We start from the raw sequence: 21,707 nt of genomic DNA, 5'->3' as shown, positions 1-21,707 counted from the left end.
TGAGGCCGGAAGATTTACAAGTACTGCATGAACTGTGGATGTATGAAAAATTATTTGTGACTATAGTCTTGTGTAGTTGGTCTCAAATAGTTTAATGGACCTCAGGGAAAGCTGTTTGTTGGCCGCTTTTCATTTTTTTTATCCTCAAGGTTAAACCATCAAACAAATCCCAGGTCAAAAGGTCTGTTTAATACTTTGCAATGCAGTTCATAGTGGTATTAAAAAAAAAGAATTGTTGATAAAATGTGAACCCTGAATGATTATTTAAGCAGATTTAAACGTCAAAGAATACAGAAGAATTTTTAAAGCACAATTTAAAAAAAAAATTTGGTTGAAAAATTGTTTTGTGGTAATCAACATAAATCCTCATATATCCTGTTGATTGAGCTTAACTTGTACCAAAAAGTGTTTTTTGCAGCAAGAACCTTTCAGTGAACAGTTCTTAATAGAACCGTTTTTTTCTTAGTGCAGAACATTTAAAAAATCTAGAATTCTAAAATCTATCAAATAACCTTTCCATTGATGTGAAATGTTTCATAGATGTCAATTAGGAGGAATCTTTATTTTTAAGTGTGTATTGAACCCAGAAAGTTGGCAGACTTTTTTGTTTGAGCAGTGACTTACTGTACCTGCCGCATAGGAACAGAAAAAAAATGCTCTTAAGCCAAGGTCTGAATCTGAATCGCTTTATGTGTGAATGAAAGTGAAAAAAGAGGAAGAGAGAGAATGAAATGACCTGCATGACCATGTGTCTCATTGGTTCGGTGGTCTTGAGCATGTAATTCCTTCATGCAGAATTTTAATAGGATAATGTACTTCATGTTTCACACAGTGCCACACTTACAGGCCTTATGGACTACCTGTCAGAGGAATACATGAATATATTACACCATGAAGCGTGATGAAAAACATCATCTCCGCAAATCCTCAAGGATGGCCTCCTCATTTCACACTTATTTTATTATCCAATCGGAACTGACTAGTACAGTACAATATATAGCATACTTGTCAGGTTTATGTTCCATTCTGTTGACCATGGCCGTTTCTCAATATGTGTTTTTAAGCAATCTTGCATCCTTGTGTTCTCGTACTACATCATCATCAACCGTCGAAGTTCAATTCAATGGCTGCATCCAAAATCGCATACTTCCCTACTGTATAGTAGGTGAAAAACAGTATGTCACAAAAAAGTATTCATTAAAAAGAAGTCTGAATTAATAGTACGTCTTAAAAGAGTAGGCCAAAAGTACCTGGATGACCTACTTCTTCCAGCGAGAGACTGAAGTGTGCATATGATGGACCCTATGAGGCCACGGGAGATGATGTGACACAACTGACGGTAGGTCACTTGATAAGGGCAACGTGGCAAATGTTGTACGTCCAGATAACATTCATACTACACACATTCATACTATATAGAAAGTACTTTTTTTAGTGGTCACGAAGTAATTACTAATTCAAAACAAGTACCTAAGAGAGTATACGATTTCGGAACCAGCCCAATACTCGAGAACGCAAGTGTAGAGAAGTCCAAGTCAATCCAGACCTAACATCACAGCAGCTGCAGGAGACATTGGAGTTAGTAGAGCGGAATAGAGATGTTTTTTCTTCTGACCCTGGTCACACCCACGTGATCCAACATGAAATCTGCACGATACCTGGCAAAGTCATACACCAACGTCCTTACAGAGTCCCTGAAGCCCGGCAAGAATCTATCAAAGAGGAGGTAAGAAAAATGATAAAACTAGGGGTCATTGAAGAATCTCAGAGTGCCTGGTCAAGCCCTATTGTGCTGGTTCCCAAGCCAGATGGAACTGTAATGATTTCAGGAAACTAAATGAAGTGTCATAGTTTAAATCTTATCCAATGCCACATGTAGATGAGTTGATTGATCGGCTGGGCAAGGCCAGATTTATTACCACCCTTGATTTAACCAAAGGATATTGGGCAGGTTCCTCTTTCTCCAGCATCTAAAGAAAAGACAGCCTTCGCTACCCCAGAGGGGCTATACCATTATGTTCATTTACCTTTCGGCCTGCATGGGGCAAAAGGCTGATGGACCGTGTCCTCCGACCTCATCAAAGGTATGCTGCAGCGTATTTAGATGACGTGGTGGTGTATAGCCGGGATTGGGAAACCCACTTAATGCAAGTACAGAAAATGTTGGATTCAATAAGAGAGGCGGGCCTCACTGCTAACCCTAAAAAGTGCAAACTAGCCTTCTGTGAAACAAACTACCTGGGATACACCATAGGACGAGGCCTAGTTAAACTCCAAGAGCCCAAAATCAATGTCATACAAGACTGGCCTAGGCCATCCACAAAGACCCACGTTAAGTCCTTCCTGGGCCTGGCCAATTACTAAAGAAGGTTTGTCCTTAACTTTGCTAGTCTGGTTGCTCCCCTTACAGAAATGACCACGAAAGAACACTCCAGGATGGTGAAAAGGTCCGAAAAGGCAGAGGAATTGTTTGCACAACTAAAGAGAGCCCTGACGTCTCATCCTGTCCTGGTGGCACCTGATTTTAAGAAATCTTTCATAGTACACACGGATGCCTCAGAGGTGGGTCTTGGGGCAGTATTATCCCAAAAGCAAGAGGGAGAGGAAAATCCAGTTTTGTATATAAGCAGGAAATTAGCAAAGCATGAGAAAAATCTCTCCACATTGGAAAAAGAATGTTTAGGAGTCAAATGGGCATTGGAGACCCTTTGGTACTACCTTCTAGGGCGGAAGTTTTTCCTGGTAACAGACCATGCCCCGTTACAGTGGATGGCAAGGAATAAAGAGACCAATAGGAGGGTAACTCGATGGTTTCTGAGCCTCCAAGCATTTCATTTCTCTGTCGTTCACAGACCCAGACCTTGCCATGGCAGTGCTGATGCCCTCTCACGAGGAGATGCCCTCTACCCCTTCTCCCCACCAACCACGAACCACACGGCAGAGAAGGGGTGTGTGTGGCATCGTGAGAGGGTATGTCATAGAGGCAAGGTATGTGCCATCTAGGTGGTTGCAGCAATGGGGACTACAAACCAAGATGGCCACCTAGTCCCGGACTACAGTTACCAGGTTCCTCAGCGGTGGGTACACAGCTGTTTCGAGTGAAGGAGAAAAGCTGTTAATGAGCTGAGAACAGAGAGACTGGCTGTTTTTTGTTAGAGAGCATAAAGAGAAGCTGGAAGAGTGTTTTGGTTAAAAAGTTTTGGAGTTTTGAGTATTAAAAAGAAACCAGTGACTTGATCTCTGCCTGGACTCGATTTGTGAAGCAACCCACACTTTGGTGATACCCTACCTCTCACGATGCCACAACCCGATATAGTCCACATCTAGCTTTTGTCAAAATAACTTGCCCGATGTATGATATTCCATCATGTAAGCAATGTCAACAGTGATTACAAGGTGTTTGGTTTCATTTCTTTCACGAGTTGATGTTCTAGATGACTAATCTATTCTTGGGCTATGGTTAGACGTCTATTAAAATTTCACTGACAGCCCAAATTTTGCCTTCAGGGCTGTGCTTGGACGGCTGTTAGAAGTCTTTTAAACGCAAAATTTTGGGGTGGCTACTCTGCTCAACGTTGTAAATAGATGCTCTGATGCTCTCGAGTGCAAACACAAATACGCACTGGAGAGTTTGCTTCGCCAATGAATATCCTATTATTACAGCTTTAGCCCTCTAGCACCCCCATGGAACCGGGCCTGACCGAGCCTCAGGAGACTCTGGCAATGGCATATAACAATTAGACACTTAGACCTTATAAACAAATCTTTGTGACTCACCTTATGCAAAGGTTGGTGTTGTTTAGCATTTATTAAGCACTGTATTTCGGGCTGAAGAGAAGAAAGTTGCGAACGGAGATAAGGCTTGACGTAAAGATTATTCTGGTATAATAATGTGCAAAGCTAAAAAATGCAAAGTAAAGCTAAATAATGTAAAGCTTCATTTCAGGAACACAGAGCGGTAGTTGCTTGTTCTCTGCTCCCACACATGTGAAGACTAGCACTGTCTTTACTTGTAGATGAAGAAACATCTGCATTTGTCATTTTCGGCGACCCAGCTGATAACCATTTATCAGTGTTTAAAGCTGTTGTAACCTACAGTAACTGTATGCAGCAAAAAAGTAGATCAATTGGTGGTTTATTCTTATCACAGCCAATGCGAGCTTAAGAATACACAGTAACAGTTTAATATAAATTTTTCGTTATTTCAACCACTGGCCTATAATAATATGAAAGAAATGTTTCAATAGATTATGACATGTGTTTGTGATATTATGTTGTATTTAGTGTGCATTGGCGTCTATACTTATATCACAACAAGATCGCAGCACATCTCAATTCTCACAACAAGGATGCTTTCTGTGTCCTCGCATCCTTCTGAGTTCGTTCTTTCAATGTAGCCTGGCATTCTGTTTTGTTTCTTTTAGTTCCTATTTCCCTGCTCTGTTTAGTTTCTGCTTCCTTGGTTACTATGTCCTTGTTTGTTTTTATAGTTACTATTAGTTTCACATGTGTCTAGTTTGTTTTCCTTTGTTTTAACCCTGTATTTATAACCTTGTGTTTCAGTTGTTCCTTGTCAGTTATAGTTTGCGTTATTCTCCCATGTGATCACCTGCATGTTTTTTCTGAGTGCCTTTGGATTATTATAAAGACTGTTCGTTTGTTACACCGAGAGTCTTGAAACGTAATGAGCAAAAATCTCGTTCAATAACTTTCATATTGATTAAATGTAAAACAACATTTTTATAACTCAATCACCCATCAAATAATTGTATTATACGCCTCAAAGAATCACTAACAATTTATTTTTCAATTATTATTGATTTATTGTTGACACTTACTGAAAAATGAGGAAGACTCGGATATATAATGTATTTTTATTGTAACTGGACAGTCTGATCCATATTCAAAAGATTTTTGAAAAAATAAAAGATTTTTTCAGTCTTTGTTGATGGACTTCACCCAGGCATTGCTGTAAGCTGACATTTAATTTTGAATTGCATTATATTCAAATAATGTCCATCTTTTGAGACCACTTTTTTCAGCTAACTTTGGGCCACACGGGGTCCGCAATTACAATAGAAGACTCTTGTAATTGTGACACAGAGGGTCACAAAAGGCAACTGGTGAGATCTGAACATTGACCTTTTTCTTCCAGGAAACATAACAGACAAAAAATGCTAGTGTTTGACAAACTATTGCAAAATCAGAATAACCATTTATGCACTGTAGGTGTCGCTTGAAAAGCGATTTGCACAATCATCATGCACATTTGATAAAACAACAACTTATTAAACAATAATATAACCAGAATATTACAAATGCTATAACAAAATACAATGTTTCATTATCAGGTATCAGAAACAAAAACAACAAAATATGTAATCAACAAGAAGCAAGGTCTGAATCAGAAGAGTTGAGCTACATGAAATCCTATGAAAACAGCAAATTCAGTGCTCATTGATTAATCATCTGATGAATCGCCTCAATTGTGGTGACGGGACCCTTTAGATCATTCAACACCTACATTATATGACACTTCTGGCCGTGATCCATTGGGAACTGTCCCCTGCTTGACACATGGAACCCATTTAATTGTCATCCGATTCATCTTAATTTTTGTCCCAAACTATACCAGACTATTATTTATGGTATTACTATGTCAGGGGGTCGTGTTTGTGTGTATCATATCATTTTAAAGGGCAATTAAAGTTTGCTGAGCCTCTGTGAGCCATTTCCTGACTGCTTTAATGAACACTAACTGTCTGTCTCCACCTAAACATTCCTTCCAGTAATTAGAGCACCATATCAGTGATCTTTAGACCCACCTGATAGGCTATTTTATTTAGGTTATGCCTCTGCTCAAAACTATAATTTAGCTTGAATTAGCAAGAGAGCTCTTTATATATCACTTAGGCTTTGCATGACATCAAAAATGGCTGTTTGTTATTTAACTGTGTAAACATATTTTTTTAGAAGGACATAAAATAAATCACATTTTAGAGGTAAGAATATGGGCTTATCATGTCGATGAACAATGTCTTTTGTCAAAACATCTAAAAAACACCTGATTGTTAAAATCTAACTGTTCTTCTCCAGACAGAGGCACTTTTACAGTTTTTATCAATCGCTTTGGCACATTTTGTCTTGCCAGACAGGTAAAAATTGCCTGCAAAGTCAAGACTGTAGTACATAAAAAGAAAATGTATTATTCAGTACATTTATTTTTGCAGAAATGTGTTACATTTTACACACATAATTAGTTGCTTGTTCATTTTTACACACTCTATCATGTCTTTCTCTAACACATACATATCTTACACATCTTCCTATTGCTCTTCCATGACAAGCATTTTAAGTTTACATGTAACGTAGTTCTACAAAAATAAATGTACTGTAAAAATACAAATGTATTTATACAGTACTGATGTAGCTGCTGCTGTTCAGTTGTGATGTTCCTCCATGTTCAAAAATGGTGGTGATTGTGCTGTCAGCAAACTCCATATATTTCCAAACTTGATTGGTTGATTGATAAGATTGCGATTCCTATTTCATTACAATGGCAGGCCATTTGCCAATTTAGCAAACATTACAAACATGCCATGCCATAAATAGAAATGGAATATAACATGTCTGAGTGAGATTTTGATCACTGAATGGATAATTTTGCATAACGGCTCACGCGATGAAAGAATGTTTAGAAGTTGTGAAGAGTTTGACCATTTCACTGAGAATCATCTCATCAGATTTGATAAACAAGCCATGTGCAGTTAGTCATTGTGCAAATTGTAGACAATTGTAGGCCTACTTTGCCCACATGTGCCAAAACACATGCAATTTGCTTAAATCAATAACAATTCAAATCTGATATGAACAAGAAACTAGTTGTTCAATTATCTGAACGTATTGTTTTGAGAGAAAAAAACCCTCATTTGAGTAGCCTAGTGAGTCAACCCGATTGACAAAAACTGTAAAGCAGAATCTAATACACTTCTTACACAGCATCCTTGCGCCATCTGTTGATAGACATTACAACTGCATGTCAAAATAAACAGACACAGACAGACAGACAGACAGATAGATAGATAGATAGATAGATAGATAGATAGATAGATAGATAGATAGATAGATAGATAGATAGATAGATAGATAGATACTTTAGCTAAAATGCTATGGTTTTAATAATGTAGCCTATTTGTATTTAAGTTAATCTACTTATTCAAAACAATCACTTCAGCAAAGTTTGTACTATTTTCTGTTTATTTTTATAAATAAAACAATTCACTTTTATTCAATAAATATACTGTCATTAAAATATCTTAATACAAAATGTTTTTAAAAAATACAAAAAAATATATGCCCATTTAAAAAAATAAAGATTATGAAAGCATTGAAGGAGATCCCATACTAATTTAATAGTAACAATAAATTATATTTTATGATAATATTTTATGAATTTAATATATGATATTTACCCTCTGAATCTAACCATGTCATGTCAACAAATGGAAAAGTCAGCCAGATATTTATTATCATGTTTATTATTGTGCCTTTTGCCCCGACAAGATGCGCTTTTTACCCCAAATACCATATTTTTACATATTCTTCCGTTATTGAAAAACTGTTGCTTTAATTACTTTGAACAAAACTTAAATCTACAACAATTTAAAAAAAAAACCCCATCAAATATTAGATCATATTAGAATCAACTTTGCACTGCTGCCCGCTATCACGTCAAGGATCAGCCAAATTTGCACGTGCATCTTGAAAAGCGGATGTTTTGGAAAGTGCTGCGGCAAGTTACCTTATAAATGTATAAATATAAGTAAAACACAAAACCCCTTAAAGTCAGATAGCCTAGTAGTGAAGACAGTAAAGTTACCATAAATACAATATTATAATAGCTCTACAAAGGCAAATATAGTGCAATACAAGCTGACAGCTATAGGTGTATGAGAAATCATATATAATTCTCCTTTGGGGTTTAACGGCAGCTTGAATCCAGAGGCGCTGCACTACTGCCATCTTCAGGGTTTATTTTCCTGTAATGTCCATTCTATTATATTCTCCTCACCAGACCTGTCCTTGTTAAAAAAAATGCAATCTTCAGCCTTTTTCATTCACACCTACTTTCCAGTATGCTTTATACCTGTCCCTATTAATCCAACTCTTTGATCATGTTTTTTTTTTTTTTTGTCTGCAATTTTCATAAGCACATGTTCTATGACTGCAGAGGAAGCGCAAGTGACTGAGCGTGCATTCTGATGCCCTGTCCAAATACCCACACTGCGGTCTTGGCCACTTGAGAGCGCGTGTACGCGACATGAAGTAAGCACATTTTTTTGCAACACTAGTGTGTCCCATTGAGTAATCAAAAGTTCTACACACACTTGCAGTCTTCACGCCAAATTGAACACTTTGGTGAAGAAGGCTACAGGAAATACGACATGTAAGTACAAGTGGCCAAGTGCAAAGACCGCAAGTGTGGGTATTTGGACTGGAAACGAGAGTGCAAGTGCAAGTGCAAGTCTGCATAGTTTTGCCTTGTCCAAATACCCACACTTGCACCCTTGGCCACATGAGAGCGTGTGCACACTTCTGAGTGCTGAAATGCAGAATGGGACACTCTACAGACTCGTACACTTGGCAACCACTTTTTTGCCCAAAAAGCGTTTTTTCAACACGGTCAAGGAAACTTTAGGTTACTTACGTAACCCCGGTTCTCTGATAACATGAGTGAGGTATCTCACTATGGGAACGCCTCTGAGCGTGACAGATCTGGAAGTACCAATTACACCACGTCTGTCAGTTGACAGACCAATCACGACAGTGATGCGGGAGTCCCACCTCCCTCATATATACCGCTGCCAGTGGTCCCTACTTCATTCTCTGCATATCTCTTCTCCGTGCACTGCAAGGAGGGACGTGTGGTGAGATACCTCACTCATGTTATCAGAGAACCGGGGTTATGTAAGTAACCTAAAGTTCTCTTTCAAACATTCGCTCGGTATCTCACTATGGGATATAGACAACTCCCGTATTGCAGATATGCTTTCCGAAGCAGGCATGTCAACCAACCAACATGTGTGTTTTTTTTGTTTTATTTTTTTACACACTTAAGACGGAATGAGCCAGTGATGGCTCAGTGACATCCATTCTTTAAAATCGGACAAAAGTGTGAAGCGAAGCCCAGCTTGCTGCTGCACATATGTCTTGAACTGAAACGCCCTTAAACAGTGCCCATGAGGTAGCCAAACCTCTGGTAGAATGAGCCTTCAGCCCTTCCGGAGGACAGAGACCCATGCCATTATAACCTAATATAATAGCTTCCACTCCCCAGTGGGACAGGCGCTGACGCGAAATAGGTTTCCCTTTATGAGAATCAGCCCATGAAACAAATAACTGATTACTCTTCCTTAGTGCTTTCGTCCTGTCCACATAATGACGCAACGCACGGACAGGGCACAAGCAATGAAGCCGCGCATCCTCTGACGAGGAAAAAGGCTGCGGATGGAAAGCCAGTAAATCCACCTGTTTACAGGCGAGAGCTGACTCGCTAACTTTAGGCACAAAGGCTGGATTCGTTTTGAGAGTTACTCTCGAGTAATCCATAGTTATGAACCGATAGCGCGTGAAGTTCACTAACCCGCTTTGCGGTCGAAAGAGCCAATAATAAAGCAGCCTTTAGCGAAAGGAGCTTTAATTCAACACTCTCTATTGGCTCAAAAGGGGAGTGAGATAGTGCGTTAAGGACCACAGACAGATCCCACGGCGGAATCAATGGCTTTGAAACCCTGTTCAAACGTCGTGCACCTCTCATAAACCTGCATACAAGCGGGTGTTGACCTATAGTGTTTCTGTCAACCCCCACATGACACGCAGACATTCCGGCAAGATAAACCTTAACAGTGGAAAAAGGCTCTGCCCTTATCCAAAAGTTCCTGCAGAAAACATAACACATCCGCCACAGAACAGAGAAAAGGAACAATGTGTTTTTGTGCGCACCATCATTCAAACACAGTCCATTTCCGATCATATGCAGAGCGCGTCGAAGCCGCTCGTGCATTCTGAATTGTTTCAATCACACCCGGAGGCAAACCCGTCACACTCAAGTTTAACCTCTCACGGGCCAGGCCCAAAGAGCCACTTTGTCTGGGGCTGGGTGAAAGATCTCCCCGCGCGCTTGTGAGAGAAGGTCCCTGCGCAACGGGAGAGGCCAAGGCTGGTCGCAAAGGAGTTGAATTATCTCCGTCAAACACAACTTCCCTGGCCAGTTCGGGGCAATCATTATGACTGAGTGACCGTACTCTCTTACCCTTCTTAAAGTTGGAAATATCAGACTCAGTGGAGGAAACGCGTACAGTAGTGGGTTTGGCCACGGGTGCGCTAGAGCATCCACACCCATAGGCGCACCGTCTCTCGCCAGAGAGAAGAATAGAGGACACTGAGTGTTTTCGTGCGAGGCGAAGAGATCTACGGCAGCCTGGCCGAACCTCTCCCACAACTGGCTCACTACCTGAGGGTGGAGAGTCCATTCTCCATACAGAGGATTTCCTCTGGACAGGAGATCCGCCCCCACATTGATTATTCCCGGGACATGGGTTGCCCGTAGTGAATGAAAATGCTTCACGCTCCACACGATAATTTTCTGTGCCAGACTGTGAAGCAGATGGGAACGTGTGCCTCCCTGGCGATTTATGTATGCCACCGCCGTTGTGTTGTCTGACCTGATCAAAATGTGGTGGTTCCTTAAGAACCGCACAAAATGGTTTAGTGCCAGAAACACTGTTAACAGTTCCAGGAAGTTTATGTGTGCGTTTTGTAGCGAGACGGGCCATTTCCCCTTTGCTTTCCTGCCCTCGCACACTGCACCCCAACCTGTGAGCGACGCATCCGTTGTAACCACCTTTCTCCGAGAAACTGCTCCCAGCGGAGTCCCTGACTCGAGAAATGAGCGATCTCTCCACTGACGGAGAGCGCGCATGCAGAGTGACGTCACCATCACTTTGCGGTTGAGATGGCGTTTTGGACACAAACCCTGCGCCCCCTTCCAGTTCTGAAACTCCCTCATTCGCAACAGTCCCAGTGGAATGACAGAAACTGTCGAGGCCATCAGCCCTAGAAGACGTAAACACAGTCTGAATGGAACTCTGTTTCCTTTCTGAAAAAGGGATAGACAGCCACGAATTGACCTGATGCGCTCTTCGGACAGAAAAGCTTGATAAAGGTCCGAGTTCAGTATGAGACCCAGGTAAATTATCTCTTGTGTAGGCACCAAGCAGCTTTTTGTTTCGTTTATCTTGAAACCTAAGCTCTCCAAATGAGACACGAGCATTTGTGTCTCTCTCTCTGCCTGTTGCCATGACGGCGCGCACAGCAGCAGATCGTCCAAATATGCTGACACTCTTAGACCCATTATTCTCAGCGGTGTGAGCGCTGCTTCCACACATTTGCTGAAAACCCTGGGAGCTAAAGACAAACCGAACGGGACTGTCAAAAACTCGTAGGGTGTGTCTCGATAGGCAAACCTGAGGAATTTTCTGTGTGCCGGGTAGATGCTTATGTGAAAATATGCATCTTTCAGATCGACTGACGTAAGCCAGTCCTTGGGACGAATAACTTGAGATAACGTCTTTAGGGTCAACATTTTGAACCTGTATTTTCTGAGGTGTTTGTTGAGGTTCCGTAAATCCAGAATAGGACGGAGACCCCCCCCCCTCTCTTGGGAATGACAAAGTACCGGGAGTAAAAACCTTGATGGCTGTCCTCCGGCGGCACAACTCGAATAGCTCTTTTGTTCAATAAAGAGGTTATTTCTTCCTCCACAATCTGAGCTGACTCCCCTTCTGCTGTTGACATTAACACACTGTTGAAAAGTGGAGGTTTTACAGCAAATTGCAGACGATAACCCCGGCTTATTGTGGATAAAACCCAGGGGTGTACTGCGCATGCGCGCCAGCTCTCTGCGTGAGCTCTCGGCGCCATCTAGCGGTGGAGCTGGGGACTGCAGCTCTGATATGGATTTTTTTTGTTTTTGTGTGTGTTTTTATTTTCAAACATTGCTGTGCCCTCGGCCCACTGCCTGGTTGCACAGGGAACGTGTTTATTATTTTCACAGCACACATATCTTTCAGAAAACAGCCCTCTGCCCTCTGTTTTAACCCCGTGGGTGGAGGGAAACTTCTCTGTGAGGCACTGGGGGAACTGGTGCAAACTTCACAACTGAACCGGTCATTGGGTAACTTTTTTCTTTGAACAATTCCCGTGTCCGACGCCTTCTCTTGGCGGGAGGGGGAGAAAATGGCCGCTCTCTTTGAGGGAGGATAACAACAACAGATACTCCGTGAGTGCTGTTGCTCATACCTTCTTTCTGAACCTGATATAATATTAGGTTGCTCGCCGTTTCTTCCCTCCTTGAGTGTTTGCTGGTCGCTGTCTGGCTGCAGCCGCTGCAAAGGAAGGTTTTCCCCTCGGCTGAGCTGGCTTAGACTGCGGCTCAGTCTGGTAAGGCTGAGAAGGTCTAGGGCCTCTGAAGTCTGACCGACCTCTCTGCTGGGGGGCATCAAACCTGGACCGTGGTGGTTGAGAAACCTTAACGGTGGATCTGCGAGGGAGGCAGGTTTGGAAAGCCTCACCCTCTTGTTTCTTTTGATCACACCTTTGTCGCATAGCAGTGACCGATGCCCCGAAAAGAGCTTTGGGCTCAACCGGAGCATCCAAGAAGTCAGCCTTCTCTCTGTCTGACAGCCCTGACAGCCCCAGCCAGAGAGCTCGCTCACCGACCACTGCTAGACCCATGCTGCGGCCACAGCTCTGGACCGCACCACTGGAAGTTCTCAGGTTTAGATCTGCAATAACGCAAATCTCCTCCCAGAGAGCTGGGTTTGGTGTCCCAGCATCCATTTGCCTCCCCATCTCTTCCATAAGCTCTGCTTGATAAGCAGTGAGGAGAGAGGTGACATTAAGAGCCCTCACTGCCAGTGCAGAAGAGCGATAAATCTTCTGAAACACTGAGGCTGTTAGACGCTCAGTGCGTCCTGGCAGTGAAGCTGAAGCCGAGGAAAAGGCTGTCCTGTGGTTAGGGTGGATATGATGTGCCACTGACAGCTCGACAGGAGGGGAATTTGACATCCCTAACTCCTCCATTTTATCCACATCCAGCCTAGAAAATCCCTTTACAGGAACCCTGTGTGAAAAGGGCTTATCCCAGAAACGTTTCATTTCTGAAACGCACGCGGGGACCGCTGGAATGAGCTGTTTAGCTGGTGGGGCACATGCCGGCAGTCTCTTGCCGTCATAGAGATCTCTCTCCGTCCCCTGGCCCGTCTGCTGCGACGGCCAGTCTATGGAGAGTTTTGCCGCCGCCCTCCGGCACATTTCCAGTAGGTCGAGCTCCCCCTGAGCCGGGGAGGGTGAACCTTCGCTTAACGCGGTGCCTGGCCGGGAGGGATTCGGCGGGAGGATCGCATCGTCGTCATCCTCCTCACCATCGTCCTCCAACAGACGAGCGATGGCCTCGTCGTCCTCATCGTCCTCCTCTCTTACATCCGTAAAGGATCCAAAGAGGGGAGGTAGTTGGGGGGAGACCTCGTCCATAAATTCGCCCCAGCTGCATGACGCAGGGGGCTGACTAGCCTCCTCCGCGGGCGGCGGAGAAAAGCTGGGATCTCCCTTGTTAGTGGCCGCGACTCGCACTCTTCTCTCTAGCACCCTCGACGGGAAGAGAGAACAGTGAGGACAGCCCTCGGGGTTAGCAAGGGCTGCCTGAGCGTGTCTAACCCCCAGGCATGCGATGCACAAAGGATGAAGATCCTTGCCTGAAATCATCGAACCGCACGCACACAGATGTGAAGTTTCTGCTTTCGGTCCGCCGCTTGCAGAACTTGTAGTTGCCATAATAATAATACCGTATCCAAGCTCACCACAACGTGTAACTAAGAAGAAAGGAATATCCAAGAGAATTCGCCGTAACACGTTAATTCTCGTGGTATACCAGAATCAAATAAAAAATCACCGTTAAAGTGGTAAAAGACCTGCTAACAAAAAATAGCTGCGTTCGGTGACGTACCTTGACGGCTCGTCTTAGAACAGTTAAACAACTATTTTGAAGACAGGTCCAACTGAAGGAAAGCTTCCAATTTTGATCTTCACGGGGAAGAGATCGAAGAATGAAGTAGGGACCACTGGCAGCGGTATATATGAGGGAGGTGGGACTCCCGCATCACTGTTGTGATTGGTCTAGACGTGGTGTGATTGGTACTTCCAGATCTGTCACGCTCAGAGGCGTTCCCATGGTGAGATACCGAGCGAATGTTTGAAAGAGAACGGTTACGTTTTCTACTAAATTTGTGCCCTTATGTCTTGCAAACACTTTCGTTCATCTTCGGAACACAAATTAAGATATTTTTGATGAAATCTGAGAGCTGTCTGACTCCTTCATAGGCTTCTAGGCAATTTCATTCTGCTGGTCCAGAAAAGTTAGTAAAAACATTGTTAAAATAGTCCAAGTGACTCCAAGAGCTCAACCTTAAGTTTATCAAGCGACTAGATAAACTTCTCGTCGCTTGATAAACTTAAGGTTGAGCCAATGTAGTCACTTGGACTATTTTAACGATGTTTTTACTAACTTTTCTGGGCTGGCAGATGAAATTACCTTGCAGCCTATGAAGGAGTGAGCCAGCTGATCATCAAAAATATCTTAATTTGTGTTCCGAAGATGAACGAAAGTCTTACGGGGTTGGAACAACATGAGGGTGAGTAATTACTGACAGAATTTTCATTTTTGGGTGAACTAACCCTTTTAAATTAATTAGATATTTCATATAATTTGGTAGTAAAACAAACATACAGTGTTGCACCTTTTGTTAATTTGGTGCAAAATGTACAATGTACAACATTGTAACTGTTTTTTATCATTGAATTAGAAGCACCACAATTTTACATAGCGACTACTGTAACTGAACAGACTTAGAAGTTTATTTTAAAAAGCAAAGTAGCCTATTGAAAAAAATACTTTGCCAACTTGAACACTTGGGTCAAATATAGGAAATACGTCATATAAGTAGACAAGTGGTCAAGTGTGGGTTTTGGACAGGGCATGAGAGTTAGTGCAAGTGCAAGTCTGCAGCCAGATGCAATTTGACCGAGGACGTTTTATACGGTGGAAGTACATCATTGCAGGGCGGAAGTATCATCTGACGTGGCATGAGGGGCGGAAACGCTTGTTTGTGTTTTGGTTCTAAAGGGGAAGTTGCGAGAGAAAAGAAAGGAGGAGACTTGATCGGGGTTGGTAAAATTCCCACTAACCGACCCCAATAATAAGGAAAACCTCTCAAAAATTTTAGCACCCCGTCGTCGGAAATCAGTTCAAGCAACCTGTCGGCTGACTTTCAGGTAAAAAGACACCGAATACCTCTGTTGAATGTACCGTTTTCTGGTTTGGCGTATCCCTCAAGCTAGTTAACGTTAGCCACTTTAGCTTGCTAGATATCGTCAAAAATGTTACAGGCCTCTTGCCCTAATTCTGCCTACACAAGTCATCAAATCTGATCTCTTTAGCCTCATATGTACATTATACATGATCTTGTTTTTTAAAAGCGTGAATATATATCCATCCTGTCGTGCTATGTTTAGCTGAGTCTTATGTCGGAATGCAGTTTGAGTGCAACACAGGGTGGGAATGCTGGAGTGAAAGTGAAGTTGCTTATCAGCAGCTTATTATAATGTTGTTATTATCTTATTCCCATAGGTAAATGGCCGATCACTGTGGTTTATTAGACTTGGCATCTGACCTGATGTGGGCTGTCTTTGCGAGTAACAAGACAGCTTGTTCCTTGGCTTGAGGCGCAGGGGTGTGTTGAAAAATAGGGGAATTGTTTAGGTTGGGTATATTGAAGTAGTGTGATGTTGAAAATACAGGTTTATTTTGGGTAGATGAATCATGTACAGTATGACTGTGTGTCAACTTTCAACACAGAAATCACAGGTCTGTTTTTGTTAGGCCTGTCATTAAAACGGACCACAATCTGACCACCAGCAATTGACTAAAACCTCTCACAGGTGATCTGACTTTTGCAATGTCATGACTTGTTTCATAAGCTGTGCTTTTTTGTTTCGCTTTTGAATATTGTATAAACGCCATGCCATTGCACTCTAGGAAAGTGTAAAAAGACCAATTTTGTTCTTATATCAGCTGTTATGCAAACCAAATGGATGAATACAGCAGTTTTGGCATGGTTTGACATACCACCAGGCTTTCTTCTCAAGGAGTTGAATTATATCCTGTTATGCAGATAGAGTTCCTGTTGTTGATTTGATGTGAGCGTCAAAGAAGATCTTGGTTTCTCTTATAGAAAGATCAGCTTACGATGATGCAATGTCACAGCAGCCACAGGAGCATCAGGGGTCTGTTTTTATGTTCTCCTATTTCATAACAGCAGCAGTGGTGCAATTTTGACAGGAAAAGTGTTTTCCCTGCCTTGAGGTCACTGACACAGTAAATGTCTATGATATTCCTTGAGTTTATTACTGTCATTTGAGTTGGTGGCTGTCTGGTATTGTATCTATCCCAGGTATGTGTAGTCATTCTGAAGGCCGAGATACTTCATTGGGAAGTGACATGTTTGAATTGCTGTTGAATTGTTGCTTCAGGCTGTTTTTTTCGGGCTAAATAGGAATGCTTGTTTTGACTGCTTACTCAGGACATTCTGTGCTAGAATGGGTTACCATGGCTACAGAGATTTATTTCTGCAAGGATTTCAGCAATGTTAAATTATGGTCAATAAAACAACTGTTTTCCATGTTTTTAATGCATGATTACAATCTGTAGCTAATTCTAGCAATATTTGGAGTTCCCTTAGTCATAGAAATATTATTGAATTTTAAAAGTCATGAAAATCTTTGTATGTATGTGTTCAGAGTTGGAAAGAAGTATCTTGTGCTCACCAAGGCTGCCAGTATTTGATCAAAATATATTTTAAAATGAAATTCTTTCCTTGGATGGTAAAGCTGAATTTTCAGCATCATTACTCAGTCTTTAGTGTCACATGATCCTTCAGAATCATTCTAATATGCTGATTTAATGGTCAAGAAACATCATTATTATCTTATTATTATCAATGTTGAAAACAGTTGTGCAGCTTAATATTTTTGTGGTAACGATGATGCATTGTCATATAGATATATAAAAATATAGAGAAAATATATTAAAGAATTGATCAAACTGTTCCACAAATTAGCCTGAATCTAAATAAAAAAAAAAAAATATATATATTTAAGAAATAAGAATCCTTACCCAGTAATGACAAAGTCAAAGAAATTGGTCAAGAAGTCTGGGAACCCCTGAATATTTTGATATATATATATATATACATTATTAATTGTATCATATAGCAAAACAGTAATTGAGTACATGGCATCTTTAGTCACTGGTTTGAGATCATTGTAATTAGTTGTCACAGTGTCATATATTCAGCTGTAAGGTAGAAAAGGAAATAGATTTGTTTTTTAGACTAAAAATACCTATCTCAAAACCAAAAATAGCATTTGAGTTACTAGTCGCCATCACTAAAGCCAAGATGAGCGATTCCCCGTTAGAGAGCTCTGAATAGAGAAAAAAAGAGAAGAAAGAAAAGATCTTTGTCTGCAGTCTACATGAAAGTGCTCTTTTTCATTTCTCTTTTTTTTTGGTTACATGTTACCCTGTGCAGCCAGTACTGGGACAGCTCTCGGTGTGTGTGTGACCGCCTAAAGGAGACTGGGTGATTGACGACTGTCATGGCCAATAGGGGAGGAGCAACACGCCCCAACGGGTCCAACGTGGGGAATAAGATCTGCCAGTTTAAACTGGTCTTGCTAGGGGAGTCAGCTGTGGGAAAGTCCAGCCTCGTACTGCGCTTTGTCAAGGGGCAGTTTCACGAGTTTCAGGAAAGCACAATAGGAGGTAGGGGATTTTGTGTCTAAATTTGCTTGTACCTGCTTGCACATGTTCTCAACAACTTTTGACTTTTGCTTCCAGCGGCCTTCCTTACGCAGACGGTGTGCTTGGATGACACAACAGTAAAGTTTGAGATTTGGGACACAGCCGGACAAGAGCGCTACCACAGTTTGGCCCCCATGTACTACAGAGGTGCCCAAGCTGCCATTGTAGTTTATGACATCACCAATGAGGTGAGTCGATTTGTTGTTCTCTTCATGAATGAATGAATAGTTGTTTTATGACCAACTTTGTCATATTTCTTTGTCTCTTCTGTGTTTCTGTTTTTGCGCCAATGAAGGAGTCGTTTGCAAGAGCAAAGAACTGGGTGAAGGAGCTTCAGAGGCAGGCCAGCCCAAACATTGTCATTGCACTGTCTGGGAACAAAGCTGACCTTGCCAACAAGAGAGCTGTGGACTTCCAGGTATACATGGCTTCACAATGAGACCAACCAGAGAGAGTTTTTATATCTGACCAAAGCTGTCTCCCTCACCCGAGCTGTTTTATTTCTCTAGGATGCTCAAACTTACGCAGATGACAACAGTTTGCTGTTCATGGAGACATCAGCAAAGACTTCCATGAATGTGAATGAGATCTTCATGGCCATTGGTAAGGTTTTACCTCATAGTAAAACCTAACAGTTGCTAAATTTACATGCACTCAAATAATTTGTTAGTAATCGGATTGATGGCTCAATCGAATTGAAAAGGCTTCCTGTAAACACCTCAATAGATCCGCTGAGCTCAATCCAAATTAAATTATGATCAGATTGAAAGGGTTGGTGTAGACCTGAAACAATCCAATCAATACTAGAAAACTTAGCATCTAAACGCTTGAATGAATATGACTATCTTCTCAACCGGATTCAATAATACCTTGCGCACATGCGCAGTGCCTTGACGCATATGTTTACCACAGCCTTTTTATAATAAGATTTCTGATGTTTACATACATTTTTGCATGACATTGAAAAAATTAATCTGATTGCAAAGTTTAGGGTTCAAATAAACAGAACTTTCAGAATCTGATTGAATCCATTCAGAGTGATTGAAAATTAGTGATGATTTAGAGTATTATAAGATCTTGTAAATGCAACATAGTATTCTTTTTGATGCTTTGGTGCCAAGAACTTTTAATATTGAATACATATTTTATTAATTAATTAATATGGTGTCATTAAATTGTATCACAAATTACATTACATTTATAACATTACAAAAGTTTTCTCTTTCAAATAAATGTTCTTTTGAACTTTCTATTCATCAAGAGTCCTAAAAAAAAAAGCATCAGTTTTCCACAAAAATATTAAGCTGCATGTGATCATGTGAGACTGTGATCAAATACAAGTACAATGCAAGTTATTTTTCTATTACTGTTAACATTATTATTATTATGTATAATTAATTAATATAAGGCTCTCAAAGCCATGCTAAATTGTGAATATACACAATTGGTATTGTGAATTCTATTGGTTCATCTTTTATTTCTTAAATAAACACTACATATTTGCTGATTGATTATATTATATTGTTGTATTTTAGTATTCTGGTGTTCATTGCTTGTTTTGTCTCTCTTCAGCAAAAAAGTTGCCTAAGAGCGAGCCCCAAGCTGCCGGAGCCAACAGTGGGCGAAGTAGGGGCGTGGACCTCACAGAGACAGCCCAACCCACCAAGGCCCCCTGCTGCAGCAACTAACGCAACAACAAAAAAAAACACACAAAACTCTGTTACCGCAACAACTAACGCAAGGTCCCGCCCTCCAACTTGGTTTTGACTAACTAATGAAATGCCTCCGCTTTCCCCATTTCCACAACTCTCTTACGCTGTAACAAAAGCTCTGCCCCGCCCATGTATCCGCGGTGTTTTGTTTTGTTGTTTTTCTGTAAAGACCCAGGCTTCTTACTGTATTCATGCTTAAGGTCATGCCTTGTCTCCAAACTGTAATATATGCCGTCACAAATATTCATCAGAAAGAAAGAAAAAATGCCATTTGCCTGACCAGGACAAAAAGGGGTGGGGCCTCTGCAAGGGTTCACCTGCTCTGTCATAATTCAGAACTCTACAGTCGTCTTCGTCGTTTCTTTTTCTCAAATCTGTTTTCATCCTTTTTTTGTTTTGTTTTATAAAAATGTACTTTTCAGAAAAATGGATGCATGTATCACTACAAAGCCTGAAAAAGGTAAATCAAAAGTTTTAACCTTATCCAACGGCACACATGGTGAGAGAGGACTTGACAAATGACCCGGCCCCTTTGCTCCACCCCGTCTCGTTTCCCTGCTCTTTCCCTCTCGCTCTGATTCTGGATGTCCCAGCGGCTCTGTTCAGTGGCAGACTGCCCACTTCCTGAGGCTGTGCCGCCAAGCCCACCTCCTTCACACACACACACACACAGCCAAGATCCCTGTTATTCTCTCACCAGTTAGCAAGCCTTCACTTTTTTTTGTGTGACATTATTGGCACCGTCCTGAGTGAATATCTGGCTGCGCTTTCACTCAGCATGAAAGGCTTACACAAGGATGTGATATTCATTTAGTAAAAAAAAAAAAACCTGTCTACATACAAGATAAGTGAATTTCCCTTCACAAACATGCACCACTCACACACATTCACACTCTTCTGGTTCTAACTCACCCAGGTGTTTCTTACTCCATGCCTTGCACTAATTTTTGGTCTTGATATTATCTCTTGCAAGAACAGCCAGAGTGATATAAATATATATAAATAATTTACTGTAAATAGGGTGTTGCAATGTATTCGTCTTTTCCATTTACTGTTGCAGGACTAATGCTTGATAGGGAGTTAGATAATCATTAAAAAAACAAAAAAACAATTGTACAGTAACCAGGAATTGCTTTGATAGGGGGTTGGAATTATGTTTCTTTTTCACAAAATGGTTAAATTATAATCAATGGTGGTCTTATAAAAAATGTATGTAGTGTTATTAACAAAAAAAAAAAAGCTTTTCTTTAGTGGTCTGTTTTGTAATTTTCATGAGAAAGCAAAGACGTTCACAACGTTTTGTCACTAACAGTGTCCAAATGAACAGATTATGATGGTTCTTCCCCTGCTTTTCTTCCCAGTATCAGACAACATCCACTTTTAACATGATCTCAATATTCTATCCTTCAGGATACTGGTACCACATAAATTCGCTGCTACATTAAATTTTTGTCTTTTTTTATTTTTTAAAGCATTTCCCCCTTTGAGACTAAAAAATGCAGTTACTTAAATATTACTGTTAATGTATCAAATAAATTTCTTATAAATGGTATTGATAATATTGTGTGTTCAAAGGGCCAAATTAACTTCTTGTCTTATCACTGAGTGGAATTCCCATCCCAGTGCAGATTCTTCTGTAATAGCATTTGTTTGTGATAATGACACATAATAAGTAAATTGTATACCTTGAGTCACAACACTTATTTGTTTGCTCATAAAGGACTGATTGCTGATTTTATTCTATGACTGATTGCGGATAAGCTTCATTTTAGAAAGTGTTTATTTTTCCGATTTCCTTATAGTGAAACCTGTCTGTTTCAAGATCACCTGTTTTTCGTTAATTTTTGCCGACAGGTGTTTAAGTCTGTGTTATTTTAGTTTTATATATCTTCTATTATAGTATTTATTAATATTTTCTTAATATATTTTTTAGTCTTCATTTTAATTTTGTTTCAGTAATTTTATGTGCTTTGTCTTTTAAAAAAAAATATATAGCTTTTACATTTTTATTTCAGTTT

General features: G+C 40.8%; 1 protein-coding gene and 1 pseudogene across 2 annotated transcripts; one reads left to right on the top strand and one right to left on the bottom strand.

Annotated features, from left to right (window-relative positions):
* Positions 1-9,105: 9,105 nt before the first annotated feature.
* Positions 9,106-11,447, bottom strand: LOC130085114 (uncharacterized; annotated as a pseudogene).
* A 3,773-nt stretch (positions 11,448-15,220) lies between these two features.
* Positions 15,221-21,427, top strand: rab5aa (RAB5A, member RAS oncogene family, a). 2 transcript variants are annotated; one of them, XM_056250722.1, is made up of 6 exons: positions 15,221-15,390; positions 17,710-17,938; positions 18,014-18,165; positions 18,273-18,395; positions 18,487-18,580; positions 19,550-21,427. In XM_056250722.1, the coding sequence occupies exons 2-6, from the start codon at positions 17,773-17,775 to the stop codon at positions 19,663-19,665; spliced, it is 651 nt and encodes a 216-aa protein (XP_056106697.1). In that variant the 5' UTR covers positions 15,221-15,390; positions 17,710-17,772; the 3' UTR covers positions 19,666-21,427. The 2 variants fall into 2 exon arrangements, with proteins under 2 accessions (XP_056106697.1, XP_056106696.1); XM_056250721.1 differs by having other exon boundaries at positions 15,223-15,390; positions 17,706-17,938.
* Positions 21,428-21,707: the final 280 nt, after the last annotated feature.

The sequence above is a fragment of the Rhinichthys klamathensis genome, unplaced genomic scaffold, assembly GCF_029890125.1.
Source record: "Rhinichthys klamathensis goyatoka isolate OS25496 unplaced genomic scaffold, OSU_Roscu_1.1 h1tg000073l_1, whole genome shotgun sequence".
In the NCBI taxonomy this organism is placed as follows: Eukaryota; Metazoa; Chordata; class Actinopteri; order Cypriniformes; family Leuciscidae; genus Rhinichthys; species Rhinichthys klamathensis.
Note: the sequence above shows the minus strand (reverse complement) of the source record. Positions and strands in the feature narration are given on the sequence as shown.

Excerpts from the sequence above, each read along its gene's own strand:
- rab5aa (XM_056250722.1), top strand. The coding sequence starts at position 17,773 with ATGGCCAATAGGGGAGGAGCAACACGCCCCAACGGGTCCAACGTGGGG. Across the intron at positions 18,396-18,486 it reads AGAGAGCTGTGGACTTCCAG|GATGCTCAAACTTACGCAGA; the intron begins GTATACATGGCT and ends TTATTTCTCTAG. Across the intron at positions 18,581-19,549 it reads TGAGATCTTCATGGCCATTG|CAAAAAAGTTGCCTAAGAGC; the intron begins GTAAGGTTTTAC and ends GTCTCTCTTCAG.